An 18,623-nucleotide genomic window follows, 5' to 3' on the forward strand; every position below is an offset into this window, starting at 1 on the left:
CGGTCAGCTATAAATAAGTTCACGATCCATAAATTAAAACAACAGTATATTGTGACAAAAAAACTTAAACGGGGTACTGAGGTTTTTATACGGGTCGAATATTTGTTAGTAGAGAGAGCCTTTTGGCCCCAAAGGTATTGTGACGTAATAAGAATCGCTCGCGTTTATAAAAAAAGGTTTTGGACCAAACCAAACAGAACAGGTTTTATAGGGTTTATCTCGTTTTCCCCGTAATCGTAATCGGAAAGCCAAAGCCAATCGAATTCTCCATTTCTCTTCTTCTTCCTCTCGTACCCGTAACTCTCTCTCTCTCCCGATGGCCGCATCCGCCGTCGCCTCCGGTGCTAGATCGATGTTTCGAGCTGCTTCGAGTCGGAGCGTCACTGGCCGCTTCGCCTCTCAAGCGAAATCAGCCCCGCCCTTGTTTAGAGCCACTGCCAGAAGAAGTCCACTCCTTTCTCCTCTCCGGTTAGTCTCTCTCTGTTTTACCCAATTTTTCCTATTTGATCTCATTTCATACTTGTGTGCTATTATCCGATCCAAAGTTCTTTAATATATATCTTGGAATGAAGAGATTTTATGTCTCTCTAATTGGAATCTTGCAAAAGGGTTATTACAATTCAAAGCCAAATAAAATCAACTTTTTGTCTTCCTGAATCTTCGGGTTTTGTTCTTTTGTAATCTAATCACATTGGTGTTTGTAATCATAACACTCACTCAGTGGTGTGGTGGTTAAACAGATGAAAATTTTGCATCTTTAATTGAGAAAAACCAACCCTCTTCTCTATTGACTAATATCATCATTACTTCATACCTTTTTTTTTTTTTTTTTTTTTTGCTTGTTGATAGTAATCCTGTGGAACTGAGCTTCTGTGTGGAGTCATTGTTGCCATACCACTCGGCTACTGCTTCAGCTTTAATGACTTCAAAGCTTTCTGTCTCTGCCCAAACCTATGGCTGGCTCTCTGACGGTATTTCTTCCCTCAAAATCCTTTCCTTTTGATTCTTTTCGTTTGTTTGTTTGCAGATATATATGCTTTCTTTGTTTGTTTGTTTGTTTGTTTGATAGACTTGTTGTGAGAAGTGTTTCTGTTAATAATAAAGATTGCATGATTAGTAGTAGAGAACTAGGTTAAGGTTTGCCATTTAACAAGCTTCAATCAGTTTGTTTGCTGCTATGGGCGAAGAACTGGATCATTTGTTGTTGTCTTTCTGCTTAACGTTGAAAAGAGATGGCGACTCTATTGGTCTTAGTTTTTCCCGAATGCTGTAGGCTGACACAAGAGAGGGTAGATGAAGACAAAGAAGCCAAGATCTGGTTTTCCTGCAAATAACATTTTCTATAAACAAATATTATGGTTTTTGAGGCAATAATAAGGCTTTAGAAAACACATCATTCATTGATGGTTCTTACACATCTTCTTATAAGAAAACATGTACCACCCGACCATTTTTTAATGGAATGTGTCTTCTTTTCTTGTTGGCTATTACTGTATTTGAGTTGATTTGTAGTAGACACTTTAATGCAAGTATAATTACTGATTGGTCTTATACTCCCAGCTTGCAATGATGATGTGTGATGAGTTAGCCAGAAGAACACTGAAGCTACAGTTTATGTACAAAACTCTTACCTTTTTAAAGCCTTTCTTCCCCAGAAAAAACTTAGGAACGAAAAACCCTCTTGATTTTGCCTACTTGTTTCTGGCTTTCTTGGAGACTTTGTGTTTGTTTTCAGCCTATTAGAGCTTGCTGTATTGATTAGACTAGTAACTGATGTTTTGGTATAATTTATCAGCTTGCAAAGAGGACTTTTGATGATGTCTACGCGTACCCACTGCGAATGCGCGAGAAGCTTTAAGAGAGAGTTTAGGCAAAGAATAATTGTTGTACTGCTCAAACACTAGTGTTCTCTTTGTCTTCAATTTTCATATCAAAGACAAATGTCCTCCCATCTTTTATATCTCAATTCTCTATGATCTCTGTTACATCAACACACAAACTTGCTTTTTTCTTTTTTAAATTCAGAACTTGCCACTTCTACTAATTTATAACTTTGAAACATCCATGAGTTTGAATAATCATTGACATATCACACTAAGGAAAGGAGGGGGGAAAAAGTAGCAGAATTGGCAATAAAATCAGCACATTAACTTGTCTACCCTTAAACTTGAAAGAAGGCTTTAAGTTTCTTCTTCGTGTCCTTATGTAACATTGTAGTCTCGGCAAAAGATGAGGTTCCTTCAAGATTTGTTTGAATGAGAATCTCTGTCTTCAATGTTTCATATAACAAACATGTATCCTCCTCTATCCCTCTCTATTACATCAACTCGAGATTTAATTTTGCATTTCTGTTAAATGTAATTAGACACAAAGTACAAAACACCTAGAGTTTCTTTGATCCTTCAGTTTCTGCAACCGCCGCTACTAAAGCTCGCTCTTCTGATGGCTGTATCTGTTCTTCTTCCTGTGGAACTGAAACTTCTTCCTGTGGAACTGTTTCGTCTTCTTCCTGTGGAGGTGTTTCTTCTTCTTCTTCCTGTGGAAGTGTTTCTTCTTCTGGCTTCTCATTCTCAACAGGCTTGACTTCCTCGGGGTTTATCTCTAGATTCTGTCTCCTATACCGAAATATCACCAGGATGATAAAAACTGCAAAACATGAAAGACTTACAGGTTATATTTTGATATCAGGCAAAGCAAATACTCTGCCAACCATCGGTTAGGTAAATTACCTGCAAAAATTCGGGTTCTTATGCTTGTCAAGTTCCAAAACGCTGTCACGGCAGAGGCGGCCAAGATCTTCTTGTGAGAGCAGACTCCCCATGCTTCACCTATTCTTGTTGTCACTCTTTCAACTGCACAGATGAAACTCAAACCAAGTCAAGATTTAAAATTATTGGACCAGTTAAAGACCTGTACAAACACTTGACTGTTGAGTCTAACCCAAATTGACAATATGTGCAATTCGAATTTTCACCTTTTTGGCTAATCTGATGGGTGTAACATGAATACAGCTTTGGGATGGTGAAGCTGAGGAAGAAACCTGTTACAGTAACATACACACACATCAGCTCAGTTCCTATCATGCTTAACATTGTTACAGCTTGTGTTCCAAATGTAATACCAAATGCGGATAGCCTCCACAGTGTTATGAGATGACCGTACTCAGCTCCAAGTAGCAGAAATGGTGTCACCTGTGACAAAAGAGAAACAGCGGATGAAAGGGCAAGTAAACCACCAAAACTAATTTGATAGAGAGAGAGAGAGGCAGGGAGAAGTAAAAATGTCGATTTTTTTTTTTTACTTTGAGTGTCATTGATGGCTCTCCTGAAAAAACCTCACTAGCCTTTGAGATAAAAAAGTTGGCTGCGGGAAGCACTCGTCTAGATAAGCGCAAGACATCATCTTCAGTCACATGGAACGCTCTCTTAGTGTCATCAATTTTCCTAAAGAAAACAACATTGATGGATCAAACTAACTAGTATTATAAGCTTCTGGAGAAGGGCAAACCAAACTGCAAAGAGACGACAGAAGTAGTGTGTGTACCTTTGACAAAGAGTGTTTGACAAGAAGGACCAGCAGAGTAACACAAGTCCTAGGTTGGAAGCCACCGAGAAAACGCTTCAAAAACAGAGAAAAAAGGTCATGGCTTGACTTGAGACTAGAGAAAACACAAAGCTAGAGCTAGAGCTAGAGAGATGACTCTCAAATCTGACTGAGCCTAGAGGGGATAATAATACAATCACAATCACTAATGTACCTAAAGTTGACACCTTTGGCAAAGCAAGAAGATAGGAAAGACAGACACCCAAAACCGAACCAGAGGGTCGATTTGGCAGCATCTCTCCACATAACCAAATCACTGATAATCTCTCCGATCCGATTCAAATCACTCTGACTGGCATCTTCACCACATCAACAAATCCAAATCAGAAACACATAATAATGATGATAAAGAAAAAGAAAGCTAAGAGTATAAGAAGAGTACTTGACGAACAAGGAGGAGCTAACAAGCTTCGCTTATCCTTCTTAGGGCGACCATTGGTCTTCCGTTTTCTAGGCTTTACGATACTTTCATCATCGATCATCATCAAATTAGCTTCTTTCTCTTCAACAGCCTCCGATCTCCGCCTCGATCTCCGGGGATTCCTGGGAGAAAGTAAAAGACCCTTTTGCCCTCCTTTCCCCTTGCCCCGTTTACGAACCACCACCGCAGCAGCAGCAGCAGGATTCGCCGCATCCTCAGAGGCCATTTCGAGTCGATCGGCTAAACGGATCGGAGAAGAGACAGGAGATGGGTTCGGAGTATGGTTGCTCTTGGGAGACGATGGAAGAAGAACCAAATCAAGAGAGAGATTATTTGGAAAGGGTGCTTCTTCTTGGTCTTCGACACCGACACGAGCGAGACGCGAAGCTGATCTAATAGTGTTCAATCGGTGATAAGGAGGAGGCGTACAAGAAGACTCCATTCTATATTCTGAGCAATTGTTTTGAGAGAGGATCCTCCAAGAATCAAGAATCACTCACTATTTAGGGGTCTCTTGTTTGGGCCAAGTTCCAAAGATAGCCGTTGTAGGAATTTTTTGTCTTTGTTTCTTTAAGGTTCCATTTGAATATTGACACGGTCGCTCCACCTGTATATAATAGTCCAAATAAGCTCTGTAAACCTTTGAGGCATCATATTATATGATTCATATATCATGCCTTATTTATTTATTTTTAATTAGAAAAAAATTAAAACATATATTAATTTTTCATTCCTTATATAAGGAATTGATAGTATTCACTTATTGCATATATAAACATTTTACTTTACATAAAATTAATGGAATTAATTATAATTTATTTTTAATTTTATTAAATATAAAATAATATGATAAAATTTATTTCATCTTTTCATATAGTATATAACTAGGATATATCCCGTGCTTAAAGCACGGGTCAACATTTTAAAAACATTTTCTAATAGAATAATAAAATTATTGTTTTTTTTTTAAAAAAATTATTTTGTTTGAGATAATATTTATTTTTAATTGTTATGTAAATCTATTAGTCTATTTGAATACTAATTATTTTAGAATATTATAGTATTTTATTTTTGACGTATTATTACAGTTTTATATTGTTTATTTGTTGTATTTGCATCATATTTTGTGAAATATAAAATAGTAATTTTAATATTATAATTGTGAGTAAATAAAAATTATTAATTTATCATCTATATAAATTTAGTTTTACCAACCTGCCAATGTGGAAATTAAAACACACATTTTCATACATTGAGTAATATATCTTCGTTTTAAAAAATTCAAATCACAAGCAGAAAAATATGCATTTTATTAATTATATGTATTATATGAAAGTTCTAAACAATTTGTAAATAAAATAAAATAAAGATGATAGGAGAATCATAATTTGAAATCTTAACAAAATTTTCGAATTTAGTTATTAAAAATAATTGTATTGTATACTTGGATATAAAATCTTAGTTTTTAAAATTCTGATTGGTTTATATATTTTTTTAAGAAAATAATTAGTAATTTCGTCCATAATTTATTAGAGAGAGAAAATATTTTTTTTAGATTTTTTAATATTTTTTAATATTTGATATGTGAGTATTTTTTATTTTTAATTCAATTATATTTATTTAAATTAGTTAATTAAGCTTAATTAATTTAATCTAGTGGCAATTGAATGTAATTTTTTACACATTTTAAGGTTAGTTTCATATTTGTACTTCTCAATAATATAGTAGGATATATGTAAGGTTGATTATTTATAAGATTACTTTTAAATTTATAGTTTATTTTAAGAAAATAAAAAAAATCTCATATCAAGATTAATCATATATCATGCCTTATTTATTTATTTATTTATTTATTTTTAATTAGAAAAAATTAAAACATATATTAATTTTTCATTACTTATTTAAGAAATTGATAGTATTAACTTATTGCATATATATAAACATAAAATTAATGGAATTAGTTATAATTTACTTTTAATTTTATTAAATATTAAATAATACTGCTGATAAAATTTATTTCATTTCTTCATATAGTAATAGTATATATGTAAGGTTGAATATTTATAATGGATTATTTTTGAAATTATATTTTATTTAAGAAAAATAAAAATTCTCATATCAAAGATTAATTTCATTTATTTATGTTAAAACACTTAAAGATAATAAAACAATTTATTTATTTTCTTGTTTTTAGATAATTAATCAATTAATAAAACAGTTCAAAATAGGATAATTTTTTTTCAGAAATATTTTAATATCGCCATAAATAGTAAACAAGGCAACACTATGTGTCAAGTTTTGGATATGATTTACTCTATTCTAGGTTATGTTCTTTTGTAATATCTCTACATCTCATTTTAATGATATTTATAGAAAGATCTAAAAGATTTTATGATCAAAAAAGATATAATAAATATATTATAGAGATGTGAGAAAAAAAAATATATTATAGAGATTTGTGTATATCTTATTTGATATTATAATTAATTATGTTAATTAAGCAACTTAAATTACTTCTCATATGTCTTTTTTTTTTCCTTTCAGATTACTACTGGTCTGGAGATAAAGTCTCCAACTATTATATATGAATCAATCTATCATAAGTATTAATAACATGACATGTGGCTTATTAACATGCAAAGAATTCTCGAAAAATTAATATCATGCATCGACACCAGGGTCTCAAGGCTCAAGCATTAGTTCATCACTAAAATCATGTGGGTAAGCAACCACGACGAATTTGGTCATCTTGCTTATAAAGCATTGGAACTTGAAAGGGGTTTTCACTGATGGTTGGTACCAAAACATGTTTGGTTTCTTAATCAAAATGTTGATTGTAATTAGTGATTAAAAACGTTTTTACATAAGATTTTCTTAATTGAAAAGTGTATCTCACTAATTACATTTACCTAACAAAGGAAGTTCTATATTTAGATACTGTAAATATTATTATGGTAAAAAAGAATTTGAATTAACATGTTACTAGTTATCTATATATATATTTTTAAAAATATAGCAATGAATCATGAAATAATGTAACATATCATAAAACAAATCATGGTTTTCTTAGAATGAAATATACTCATTTTTTTTTTTTAAAGATGAATGCATGTATCGATCACCTAACAAAGGAAAGTTCTATATTTAAATACTGTAAATATTATTATGGTAAAAAAAATTTGAATTAACATGTTACTAGTTTTATATATTTGTTTAAATATAGCAATGAATCATGAAATAACGTAACATATCATAAAACAAATCATGGTTATTTTAGATTGAAATCTACTCAAAAACTTTTTTAAAAAGATGAATGTATCGATCACCTATTTAAATAGAGGTTGGTTTTATGAAATTAATATAACAATCTTAAAATTAAAGAAGGATAAAACATAAAACAGAGTTTGCTTTTAGAAGATTTAAAAAAATGACAAAATGGTGCGATCGTATTGATAATGATGGTGATGATAGTTGCTGTCAGAATAGAAGCACAAGAAGAAAGTGGTTGGACTCGTTGTTACCGCCTATGTTCTCGTCCTTGTCCCAATGATGATGGCAATTGCTTCGAAAACTGTAAAATCAAATGCGGTGGCCCTATCCCTTCCTCAACTCGTTTACCGTATGTATAATTTATATGTCGTTAATTTCATATATACATATGTGTTTGTTTGTGTGTTTCCATAAATCATTCCTAATCACAAATTTGCTTGAATAGTAGATCCCATGAGATGGCATCAATGGAAGTTCGCGGAAAGAGAGAATGATAAGAAGAAATTTGTCGCGGATTTGTGATCATGTCTACTGGTTTTAACTTCACGTGTTGTGTTAAGGGTTTCATTAAAACGACAAATATGTCAAGAAAACCTTGAGTTTTTTTTTTTTTTTTTTTTTTTTGTCAACAAACCTTGAGTTTTTCTTACTCAAAAACTAGACCTTGAGTTTTGTCATAAAACATGTTAAAAATTTGAGTTTGGTTTAACTTTTAAGTATATTTAAACTCTGACCGTTTTATTAAAAGTGTGAAACAAATCTCAATATTTAAAAACGAACAAAAAGAAAATAATATACTTTTCCGCTACATGCACCATCCCTCCCTTTGTCACTCTGAGTATATGTCTTGACTTAATTTGTCCATGTTTAATGATAAGAAGGTGAACATCAGGACTTTATAAAGATATTCTCCATAGCTCAAAAGTCAAAAGCAAGAAAAAAAAAAAAAAAGTTCTTTTCTCTTTGACACGGTTTCCTATGGCGAACCGCTGGTTTCCGGATAGTCGTGCTTCCGCCCTGAACCCTAGGCTTCTCACCGTTGGTGGTAACCCCGTAACCCCTCCCCTCGTTCCCCCAGACCCTCCCGACCCTGACCTGAACTCCTCCTTCCCCCTTGCCCTTTTCCCTCCGCTTTCCCCTGCTACCACTAAACCCTTGCAAACTGCCAACTCTACTAGGCCCGCAGAGGTTCCTTCCACTTCAGATGCAACGAATTCCCTCACTATTGATGTTGAAATGCACTCGGTTGATGTCCCCCAACTTGCTCCCGCGGATCCTGTACAAGTTATCCCCAGATCTGCAGCTACTGCTACAGAAAGCAACTGTAGCTGAAAAATTTACTTTACTTCCTCCAAAAACTTCTTCCCCCCTTCTTACTAACAAAGCAGCAGCTTCATCCTCCCGTGCCTCTTCACATCCCACCACAACACCAACCCACTCCACCCCTCAGATTCCCCAAATACCCTCCCAACACTCGACCTTGCCCAGATCTGTTCATGAATCTACAAAAGACGCCACTGCTACAGGTGCTAAAGCCTCAAACGCTGCTTCACCTTCGGCACCAACCCAAGGCCCGCCCCCTAAGTCTAGTACTTTGGTGGATAAATTAAGGAAGAATACGGACAAATCTCTTAAGAGGTTGTCTCCTGTCTCCTATACAGAAACTGGTAGACCCACCACTCATATTCCAGATTCGGTCTTCCAAAGGGGAGCAGAGATGCATAAAGATTTCATCATCTGTTTCTTTAATGGTAGGCCCCCTCTATTTCATCAAATCCACAGCGTTCTGAACCACATGTTGGGAAAAGGCAACCGGCTAGAAATTCATGTGAATCACTTTTCTCGGTCTGCTCTTTTACGAATCCCCAATGACTATATACGACAGAAAGTACTTGAAAAGTGCATTTGGTATATTGGTGATTCCATGTTCCATACGGTACCTTGGGCCCCCAATATTTCCTCCACTTCTCTTGTACTTGATTCTCTACCCATATGGATTCACATGAGAGACATCCCACTAGATCTGCGCACAATTGAAGGTATCAGTATAGTTGCAGGGTTAGTAGGCGAACCAAAAGAAACTGATGACTTTACCATTAATCTAGTCAGTTTAAAGGTAGCTCATGCCAAGGTTGTGGTGGATCTTACCAAAAAGTTACCGGAAGTAGTGGAATTTACCAGGGATAATGGACAAGTGGTTGAAGTAGGGATTGACTATCCCTGGCTTCCCCCCTCATGTTCACACTGCAAAGAACTGGGCCATGTAGCTCGCAACTGTCTCCTACTTCCTCCACCCCAGGAACCTGTTAAAGTACCAACTGCTGTGAAGAAAGGGAAACGGGTGGATGGTAAAACTAATAAAACCCTACCTCACTCAGACCTGGACTCTCCCTTAGTGGTCTCTCCCTCGGCAACTAAGCAGCAAGCGAAAACCCTGCCCAAGCAGTCTTCTGATAAGCTGGCTGCGTCCGGTTCTACTGTGGTTATCCCTGTGGTAACTCTTGTGGTCTCAACCTGTGCTGCTCCCACTCCTCCCCAAGCTCCCCCAATTCTGACTAATCCCCCTCTCCCACTTACTCTCTCTTCCTCTCCCCCAAATCTAGCTAACCCTCCTTCTACCTCTATTTTAAATGCCCCAACCCTAATAAATGCCCCAACCATATTAATTGGCCCAACCATCCCTCATCACACCCCCACCCTCCCAAAGATGTCCCACCATACTAAATGCCTTACTGCTTCTATCACTCCCTCGGGAGCACCCTACCCCCACTCTCCACCACCTGAGTCACATCTCCCTCCCTCTCTTAAAAGATCTCGGTCCCACCCCTCTCTCCATAGCCCCACTCCTGATCCTGTTCCCCCAATTCCTTCTATTTCTGCTCCTCTTGTTTCTTTAAATGAGCCCCTTTCTGTTGGTCCCCTCCCTGTACAGGGAGAAACCAAAACTCTCCATTAATGGATATCAAACACTTTTTTTGGAATATCCGAGGCCTAAATGGCCCGGATAAGCATAAGCCCTTTTGTAATTGGCTTCGGAGTTACCAGCCTCTTTTTGGAGCAATTTTGGAAACACATATTAAAGAAGTTAACCTGAATCGGATTATGACTAAAGTTTGCCCTGGATGGAATCATGTTTCAAACCATTTATCTGATGAAGATGGACGGATCGTAATCATTTGGAAAGACCCTGCGGCTGTGCGAGTCCTGCACCAAACACGTCAGAGCATCACCTGTGAGGTCAATATTGGAGGAAAAGTACAGTTAGTATTCACCGCAGTCTATGCCTCAAACTCTCGGGAAGAAAGAACAGACCTGTGGGTAGAATTGCTTCAACTTCAACAAACCCTCGGTCTTGACACTTGTCCCTGGCTAGTCGGTGGTGACTTTAACCAGATTGTTCACCATATGGAGCATTCAGCTTTGTCTGTGAACTGTTTAACCCCCCCCCCAATGACTGAATTTCAAGACTGTCTCACCCAACTGGATCTCTTTGATCTTCGTTTCCAAGGCCCCTTGTTCACTTGGACTAATAACCAACCTGAAGGACCTGTTGCCAAGAAGCTTGACCGTGTTCTAGTCAACTCTCAATGGCTAGACCTTTTCCCAGATAGCGTAGCCACCTTCCTCCCTCCCCTACCTTCGGACCATTCCCCAAGCCTAGTAGACCTCGCATACCAACTCCCTAAAGCTGGAACCAGGCCCTTTAAATTTTTCAACTATCTGACCAAACACCCGAACTTCCTCCAGCTGGTTGATGAAGCATGGATTCAGGCCGGAAGTGTTGCTTCTAATCTCACTGACCTGTGTTGGAAGCAAAAAACCATCAAAAGTGAACTTAAACAAATTAACAGAGAGAACTTTTCTCAAATCCAATGGAGAGTGAGTAAAACTAACCGTTTGTACTAGATGTGCAGGTAAAAGCGCTTCAAGACCCATCACATGACAACTTCCAACAAGAATGCGACCTGCATATAAAGTGGAGTTTCCTGAGGGATATAGAGGAGAGCTATTTCAAACAAAAATCTAGAATAAACTGGCTTAAAGAGGGTGATTTGAATACCTCATACTTTCAGAGGATCTGTCAGTCCAGAGCTAGCTATAACACCATACGTTCATTCCTACTGGATTCAGGGGAACTCCTTACTGACCCCGAGGACATGATGTATCATGCGGTTGCCCACTTCAAGGATCTGCTAGCGCCGGATAACTTTGCTCCCCCTGCTCTATGGTTGCCTCTGCTCTGGTTTCAAGCCCTGAATCCTTACCGCTGCTCCCAAGCTCAAAGCCAGTCCCTCCTAAGTGTTCCAACTCAGTCAGAGATAACCAAAGTTATGTTGAAGCTGAACCCCAATAAAGCTCCGGGTCCTGATGGATTGTCTTCTGGATTCTACAAAGCTGCCTGGGGAATAGTAGGTTCTGAGGCTGTGTCAGCTGTCTCTAACTTCTTTCAAACCTCATTCATGCCAGCTTCTACTAATGCTACAATCCTTACTCTTGTCCCTAAGAGGCCTGGTGCTTCAAAGATTGTCGACTATAGACCCATTTCCTGTCTCAACACTCTCTACAAGGTGGTCTCCAAACTGTTAGTCACCCGGATCAAGCCAATGCTGCCCTCGTTCATCACCCCTAATCAAACTGCGTTTGTAAAAGACAGGTTACTCCTTGAAAATACCATCCTTGCAGCTGAAATTGTTAACGGTTATCATAAGCAAGCAGGTCCCAAAAGGATAGTTTTAAAGGTGGATATTGCTAAAGCTTTTGATACCTTATCCTGGGATTTCCTTTTCCACTGCCTAAGAGGAATGGAGATTCCTGATCAGTATCTGCGATGGCTGCAAGCATGCGTATGCACCCCAAACTTTACCATCGGTTACAATGGACTTGTTCATGGCTATTTCAAAGGTAAAAGAGGGCTCCGGCAAGGTGACCCCCTCTCTCCTTACCTGTTTGTAATAGCCATGAACAATTTGTCATTAATGCTCAACAAAGCTGCTGAAGAAGGTAAATTCAGATATCATCATAAATGCGACAAAGCTAAACTTACTCACCTCTGCTTCGCCGATGATCTTCTCATATTCCTTGATGGCTCTCTCTCATCACTCCAGAATGTCCTTCAAGTGCTGCATGAATTTGAACAAAGATCAGGTCTGGCAATTAGTCTTCAAAAATCATCTTTCTTTGCTGGAGGACTAACGGATGAGGAAGTTGACCTTCTTAAGAGCTCAACGGGGTTAACACATGGGACTCTCCCTGTTCGCTACTTGGGTGTTCCCCTCTGCACCAAAAAACTAACAATGCAAGACTGTGAGCCACTGCTACAGCAAGTGAAAAGGAAAATGAGTAACTTGTCTGCTAAATGCTTATCTTTCGCAGGACGACTTTTACTCATAAACACCGTCATTGCAGGGATAACAAATTTCTGGTGCTCTACGTTTGTTCTTTCCAAACAATGTGTGGCGAAACTCAACTCCCTCTGCAGTTCTTACTTATGGAGTGGAAGCTTGGAAGGACATCACAGTGCACGAGTCTCTTGGGAAGTAGTTACGAAGCCAAAAGATCAGGGGGGACTGGGAATAATAGACATAAACCATTGGAACAGGGCGTGTAGTATAAGGCTTATTTGGCTCCTCTTCTTTAGATCAGGCTCTGTGTGGGTGGCGTGGTTTAAGAATCACTTTCTGCGGGGATCTCTATCTAATTTCTGGACAATGAAATGTAGACCGGGTTATTCTTGGCTGGCAAAGAAGTTATTAAAGATCAGGGATGTGGCTTATCACTGGATAAAAATGAGGGTTGGTAATGGTCTTACCTGTAGATTTTGGTCAGGCAACTGGTCTCCATTTGGTAAGCTATCGGAGTACCTAACTATTTCAGGGAATCACAGACTAGGGATCCCTTCGAATGCCACTCTCCACCAACTATGTCGTCAAGGACAATGGCAGATCCCACACGCTCGAACGGAGAACCAGCTATCCCTCTCAATCTATCTTACAACGATATCACTTGGGGAAATGATTCTTACTATGAATGGGAACTGGATGGAAAAACTCACAATCGCTACTCCACAGGACTGATCTACCGTCTTTTGAGAGAAGAATCGCCCAGAGTACCTTGGTGGAGAGCAGCTTGGATACAGGGATGTATACCAAAGCACAGCTTCCTCACATGGTTGCTAATCCTAAATCGATGCCCTACTCGTGATTGTATCCTTAGCTGGCGACTCCAAACAATCCCTCTATGCCTTCTCTGCAACTCGCATCTGGAAAGCCGAGACCATATCAACTTCAACTGCGATTTCACTTGGGCGATATGGCTATCAATCGCTACTAGATGCGGTATCCCGGCATATCGCAACTGGACTACGACTATCAACTACATGCAAGCTATCCCCAGGCCTAAACCACAGCGCCGACTAGCTCTTCTGGCATGGCAGTGCTCTCTCTATTCAATCTGGACTGAACGAAATCACAGACTCCACCGGCAGCACTTCAACACTACTGATGGCATCCTTCGTACCATCGATGCCACGATCCGGAATAAAATTACCTCTCTCACAGATACGAACCCTACTCTCTCTTCGCAGATGTTCCAGCAATGGTTCTCTCATCTCTACACAGATTCACGGTGACGATTCGGTGATCCATCTTGGGCATGTTTCAATCTCGGTTCTTTATACTTCTTAGATATGTGTTTTTGTGCTGGGTATTTAACTAATGGGCTAAAGCCCAATATCTAATAACTCTAAAGCTGGGCTTTTGTAATATTTTCTTTTTCTTCTGCATTTAAATAGAAAGCCTTTTCTCAAAAAAAAAAAAAAACAAATGGTTAGTGCTCCTAACTAGTGATCATAGCAAAGTAGAACCGTTTTAGTGTCACCAAAAGCATAAAAAAAAAAAAGGGAAACTTAGGTGGTTCAGGAGTCTGGTACATATAAAGTTAATGTAACACGTAAAAATCGATAAGAATTGGAGTCCTTCGACATGAAAATAAGCATATAGAAACCATTGTTAACTTATGTGGAATCATCAGAATATACAATTTCTTTACAAATTAATACAGTCATGTATGATGATGTATAGATCATGTTTAAATATTAGTCTTTGAAGCGATCAGATAACGAAATTTAGTCGTATTTTACACATATTGAGTCAAACAATCGCTAAACTGTCAATATACTTGAATTATCAAAACCAAATGACAAATGCATTTAATCGTAATGGAAACAGAAGTGAAGAAAGAAAATCTTGGACAAAACTTTAACTCAAAAACAATTCTGATTAAATAAGAAAAATTTCATTTTACGTCTATTAATATGTTTTACCAAAAAAAAAAGATTACAATAAAAATAAGTTAAACTAGATTTTAATCTTATATTATTTTGAATATATAAAGACATAAAAATGGTTAAATAATAAAATTATGTGATGATTTCTTTTCGTTTCGATATTGGATGTTTTGAGTTTAGCACACAGATTAAGAAAAATACTTATTTAATTAAAGCACTCAACTAAAACAGTTAAAGTAATTAAATTAGGCAAAACATGCTTAATCATTTTGCCTAAAAAGGCAAAAAAAACAATTAAAAAAAATAAATACTAAACGTCGTTACACAATGGAGCGAAAAGTAAAAATTTCGTGAATCTGAATTACTTGAAAAAATAGAGTCAACGTTTTACATAATTATTTTTAAACTTAAAATTCAAATTTTTTACATTGAAGCCAATGTAAATGTAAATTTTTTTGTGAATCTGTTATGCTTATTTAAGTTTCAAAATTAGAATAGTTTCTAATTTTTGTTTCACAATTCTAAATTATGATTTGAGTATGTCACTACTAAATAATGAGAATGATTTTTTGTTTGATTTAAACGAAGTCCCACCAACAGAAGAAACTTTTAGCAATAACAATGGAGACTTTGCAGTTGTTCAACGTATATTTTTTTTTTTGGCATAATAAAACTGAAGTTCGTTACTGATTAATTTTTTAGTTCTTACTTTTTCTCTATTAGTTCTTCTTAATTAGTGATGTTCTCGTATTCTTTGTTTGAGGATAGTTTTCTAATTGTTCTAATATTCCAGTTATTTAGGCTCTTTTAAAATTAGTTACAATTTTGTTGTTACATAGTTTAACATCATGACTCATACAGTTTAATTTCTAATTTGTTTTCTTGAATCTATTTTCTTAAAACAGAAAACGAAGATGTACCAAAAAAGAAGTAATAAATCTAAAAAATTCAACTCAATCGACTTTATCGTAAGTTGAAATATGGGAAATTAAAGGCAATAGACTTTAAAGTCATGTTTGTGAACATGAAACTTCATTTTGTCAAACTAGGTACAGTAAATTAGTATTTGTTGTTGGATATATCTATCTAATCCATTGTTGATACACAAATCTGATTCCATTACTTCGTATTACCATCTCTGTTTTATAAATTGTGATTGAGTCTTTTTTTCTAATAAAGTAGGGATGTCATGGAAAACCAATACTGTAAATACGTAGGGGTATGATATTTTCGAATAACCCTTTCGGGATCATCTTTCACGATTCGAACATCGATTACTCTTCGCCTCATGATCGACACAGATTCTTCTCATGAAGAACTAACCATCTTTAACACTATGTCTTTTGGGTTCTGTCTTCAATTAGTTAGAACAATGACCATGTATCACATTGTAAGTGATGTTGATGTGTTTATCACATTGTAATTGATGTTGACTTCTTTGTTTTGAGGAGAAAAGAAAAAGAAAAGGCAAGAAAAAAAATACTTGTAAACGAAAAGGAGTTCGTCCTAAAACCTTTTCTTCCAGGCCCGAATATCGAGGAGCCGTCAACACCAAAACTCACTGACACCGGTGGAGCTTTTTCTCGCCGGCGTCAGGGTATCTCGACCATAGCTTCCGCTCTGTATTTTCTCTGCTTTCTTAGCTTTCTTTTTCAATTATATTTTCTTTTTACAACCGACGAAAACCCCCCTCAATCAACCAGATCCAGCTTCACTGTCGACGGAAATCAAGTCCCCTTGTCTCGTTAATCATCGATCCGGAATGGCAATCACCTCTGCAGATTTCTCTTCCCCAATGTCACCCAAGGCGGAGACGGTTGGTGAGGAATCCTCCAGAGAAATGATTTTTCTCCGCTTTTGGACTACCGTCTTGAACAGTTACCATTCCCTGAGCTTGGCAGCTCTGTATCTGCTTTCACCGGAGATGCAGAAGTTTCCTTCACTCTCCCTGGTCAGCCGCTGTATGTATCATCTCTCCCGGTTTTTTCACAGCACATTTTCTGTGGATGAACATCAAAACAAAGATCGGCATGTTAGCTTTACAGAAGGACTTGCCCAAATTCCAAAAGCCCAGGTTCTATCTATCTAACCCTCTATTATCCTCTCGACTTTGTCTAGACTTTTTGGCTTTACTCGGTGTTCGAAGACTGCATCAGAGAACCCATTTAGTTAGGATGTCTTGGATTTCTAAAGGGTATGTTAGAACTATGGTGTTTACTCTGCTCATGAATTTGTCGGGTGAATCCCGAAACTGGTTTTATCAAAGGGGTGTCAACCCCCACCACCCACCATATTTCCTGAAGCTCAGGTCTGTTGCTTCCTGTTCCATGTTTTGCCGATCACAATCTTTGTGTGGAATTCTTGATCACCATATCCATGGCAGAGAGGATCTACCTGATTGGTCACGGTCTTACACTTATCCTTTGCACATGATAATCACTTCATTGGTAAGCTCTACTGCTCACAACACCCTATTATCAACCTCTCGTTCGAAGCTCAAGCATGGTTTATATCTACCAATATTTTACCGGTTTCATAATGTGTGTGGAATTCTTGATCACCATTTTCATGGCAGAGATGATCCACCACTTATGATACGAATGTACACATGCTGCTTACGAACCCTGGTTTTAGCTCCAATGATGAACTCTACCTCGCCTAAACTCTTGAAGTCTTATGGCTCCGCAACTCTGATGACACATTACCGAGGATGTGATTTTGGTCTTAGAGGTTTCTCTATCAGCAATCACCCCTCGATAATTCCTGCCAATTGCTTTAAACACCACCGCTTCAAGCAACCCAATATCTTCACCTCCATCACCATCCAAACTTTTGTCCCCCAACTCCTTGCTCTGGCCTTGCTTCGGCTAGTGCTCTTCACCCAGGAGAGCTTTTTGGCTCTACCTACCATTTCAACGGCACAATGTCTCTTGACTATGACCAACTTGTCAACTATCGAACTCATCGATGACGACCATTCTTGCAACATTGATGCCGCATTTATCCAACTGCTCCATATCATTTGTTTCATAACTATCATGGATTATTGCTTGATGTTCTATCTATCTATCTTTATTCATGCTTATGGTTTTGGAGAAAACCTTTGTATGTTGCTTTTTAAACTTTGGGATTCTATATCCTTTTCTTTGTATTGTTTTTGTCTGATGGAATAGAAACAACCATTTATTAAAAAAAAAAGGCATTCTTGTTTAATACATACCAGTCTTTTTTTTCTGCAATCACGTTGAAACTACGAAGTGCATGCGCAATTTACTAATAATCTTGATTGACTGACCTCACGGAAAAAGATTTAGTCATCAATTACATTTGTTATAGGGTCTTTCTTTTAAATAATTAATTATAGTTAGACCATCTCATTTTCCCATTTTTATCTCTAAATCTATTTTTATTTTAAGAATCTCTATAACGAAGGTAACTTTTATTTCAATCCATCTTTATTGTCTAAAATAGAAACTAGGTAACAACCCGCACATAGTGCGGTATAAAATAATTATTTAATGTTTTACTGTAATTTTTATTTACAAAATCTATTATATTTATGGGTAATTGAAATATTTAAAATTTGATTGTGTAGTATATATCTATAAAAAAAAAATTGTATAATAATTAAAATTTTACCCGTGAGAGTTATTATAATATCAATCTTATATTATTATATCATATGAACAAAATGTTCTTAAGATTCATTTTAAAGATTTTATGAAAATATAATTAAAGGATATAATTAAGTTAGAAAGATAATATAAAAATTTAATTTTGGGTGTTAATTGTATTTTTGGAAAAATACAATAGTAAATAAATGTAAATATTTTTAAAAATTGATGACAAATAAAGGAAAGAGTGTCATGAGTTTTGTAATGCTGACACCTCAGTTTTTTTGCCAAAATATTCCTCTATTAATATATAGAGGATTACAATGAGTGAAAATGGTTGCAAAATTGAAAATGTTAAAAGAAATTTAAAATGGAAAAAGTTGAAAAAGTTAGAAAAAAATAAACTAATCTTACGTTCAGAAAATTTTTG

General features: G+C 36.6%; 3 protein-coding genes across 5 annotated transcripts; 2 read left to right on the forward strand and 1 right to left on the reverse strand.

Moving 5' to 3' along the window:
* Positions 1-40: 40 nt before the first annotated feature.
* NFD6 (nuclear fusion defective 6) lies at positions 41-2,044 on the forward strand. 3 transcript variants are annotated; one of them, XM_010469491.3, is made up of 4 exons: positions 41-468; positions 850-971; positions 1,561-1,616; positions 1,796-2,044. In XM_010469491.3, the coding sequence occupies exons 1-3, from the start codon at positions 317-319 to the stop codon at positions 1,578-1,580; spliced, it is 294 nt and encodes a 97-aa protein (XP_010467793.1). In that variant the 5' UTR covers positions 41-316; the 3' UTR covers positions 1,581-1,616; positions 1,796-2,044. The 3 variants fall into 3 exon arrangements, with proteins under 3 accessions (XP_010467793.1, XP_010467792.1, XP_010467794.1); XM_010469490.3 differs by lacking the exon at positions 1,561-1,616; XM_010469492.3 differs by lacking the exons at positions 1,561-1,616; positions 1,796-2,044 and adding an exon at positions 1,274-1,553.
* Positions 2,045-2,235: 191 nt separating this feature from the next.
* LOC104747800 (reticulon-like protein B17) lies at positions 2,236-4,604 on the reverse strand. Its single transcript, XM_010469493.3, has 8 exons — positions 3,986-4,604; positions 3,758-3,902; positions 3,544-3,618; positions 3,302-3,443; positions 3,122-3,191; positions 2,975-3,040; positions 2,730-2,852; positions 2,236-2,646 (listed from the first exon to the last, which is right to left on the reverse strand). Exons 1-8 carry the CDS (start codon positions 4,464-4,466, stop codon positions 2,384-2,386), a joined length of 1,365 nt encoding a protein of 454 aa, XP_010467795.1. The 5' UTR covers positions 4,467-4,604; the 3' UTR covers positions 2,236-2,383.
* Positions 4,605-7,458: 2,854 nt separating this feature from the next.
* Positions 7,459-7,653, forward strand: LOC109129178 (plant thionin family protein; the record flags this gene model as incomplete). Its single annotated transcript, XM_019236845.2, has 1 exon — positions 7,459-7,653. A coding segment is annotated over one exon (195 nt), but the record flags the coding sequence as incomplete, so codon positions are not given.
* Positions 7,654-18,623: the final 10,970 nt, after the last annotated feature.

Source organism: Camelina sativa, chromosome 15 (assembly GCF_030686135.1).
Source record: "Camelina sativa cultivar CO46 ecotype springtype chromosome 15, ASM3068613v1".
Lineage (NCBI taxonomy): Eukaryota > Viridiplantae > Streptophyta > Magnoliopsida > Brassicales > Brassicaceae > Camelina > Camelina sativa.

Bases quoted from the DNA above. Each gene is read 5' to 3' on its own strand.
- NFD6 (XM_010469491.3), top strand. From the start codon at position 317: ATGGCCGCATCCGCCGTCGCCTCCGGTGCTAGATCGATGTTTCGAGCT. The intron at 469-849 runs GTTAGTCTCTCT...GCTTGTTGATAG, and splicing joins CCACTCCTTTCTCCTCTCCG to TAATCCTGTGGAACTGAGCT. The intron at 972-1,560 runs GTATTTCTTCCC...TTATACTCCCAG, and splicing joins CTATGGCTGGCTCTCTGACG to CTTGCAATGATGATGTGTGA.
- LOC104747800 (XM_010469493.3), bottom strand. From the start codon at position 4,466: ATGGAGTCTTCTTGTACGCCTCCTCCTTATCACCGATTGAACACTATT. The intron at 3,041-3,121 runs GTATTACATTTG...TTACTGTAACAG, and splicing joins GTGGAGGCTATCCGCATTTG to GTTTCTTCCTCAGCTTCACC. The intron at 2,853-2,974 runs GTGAAAATTCGA...TCATCTGTGCAG, and splicing joins CCATCAGATTAGCCAAAAAG to TTGAAAGAGTGACAACAAGA.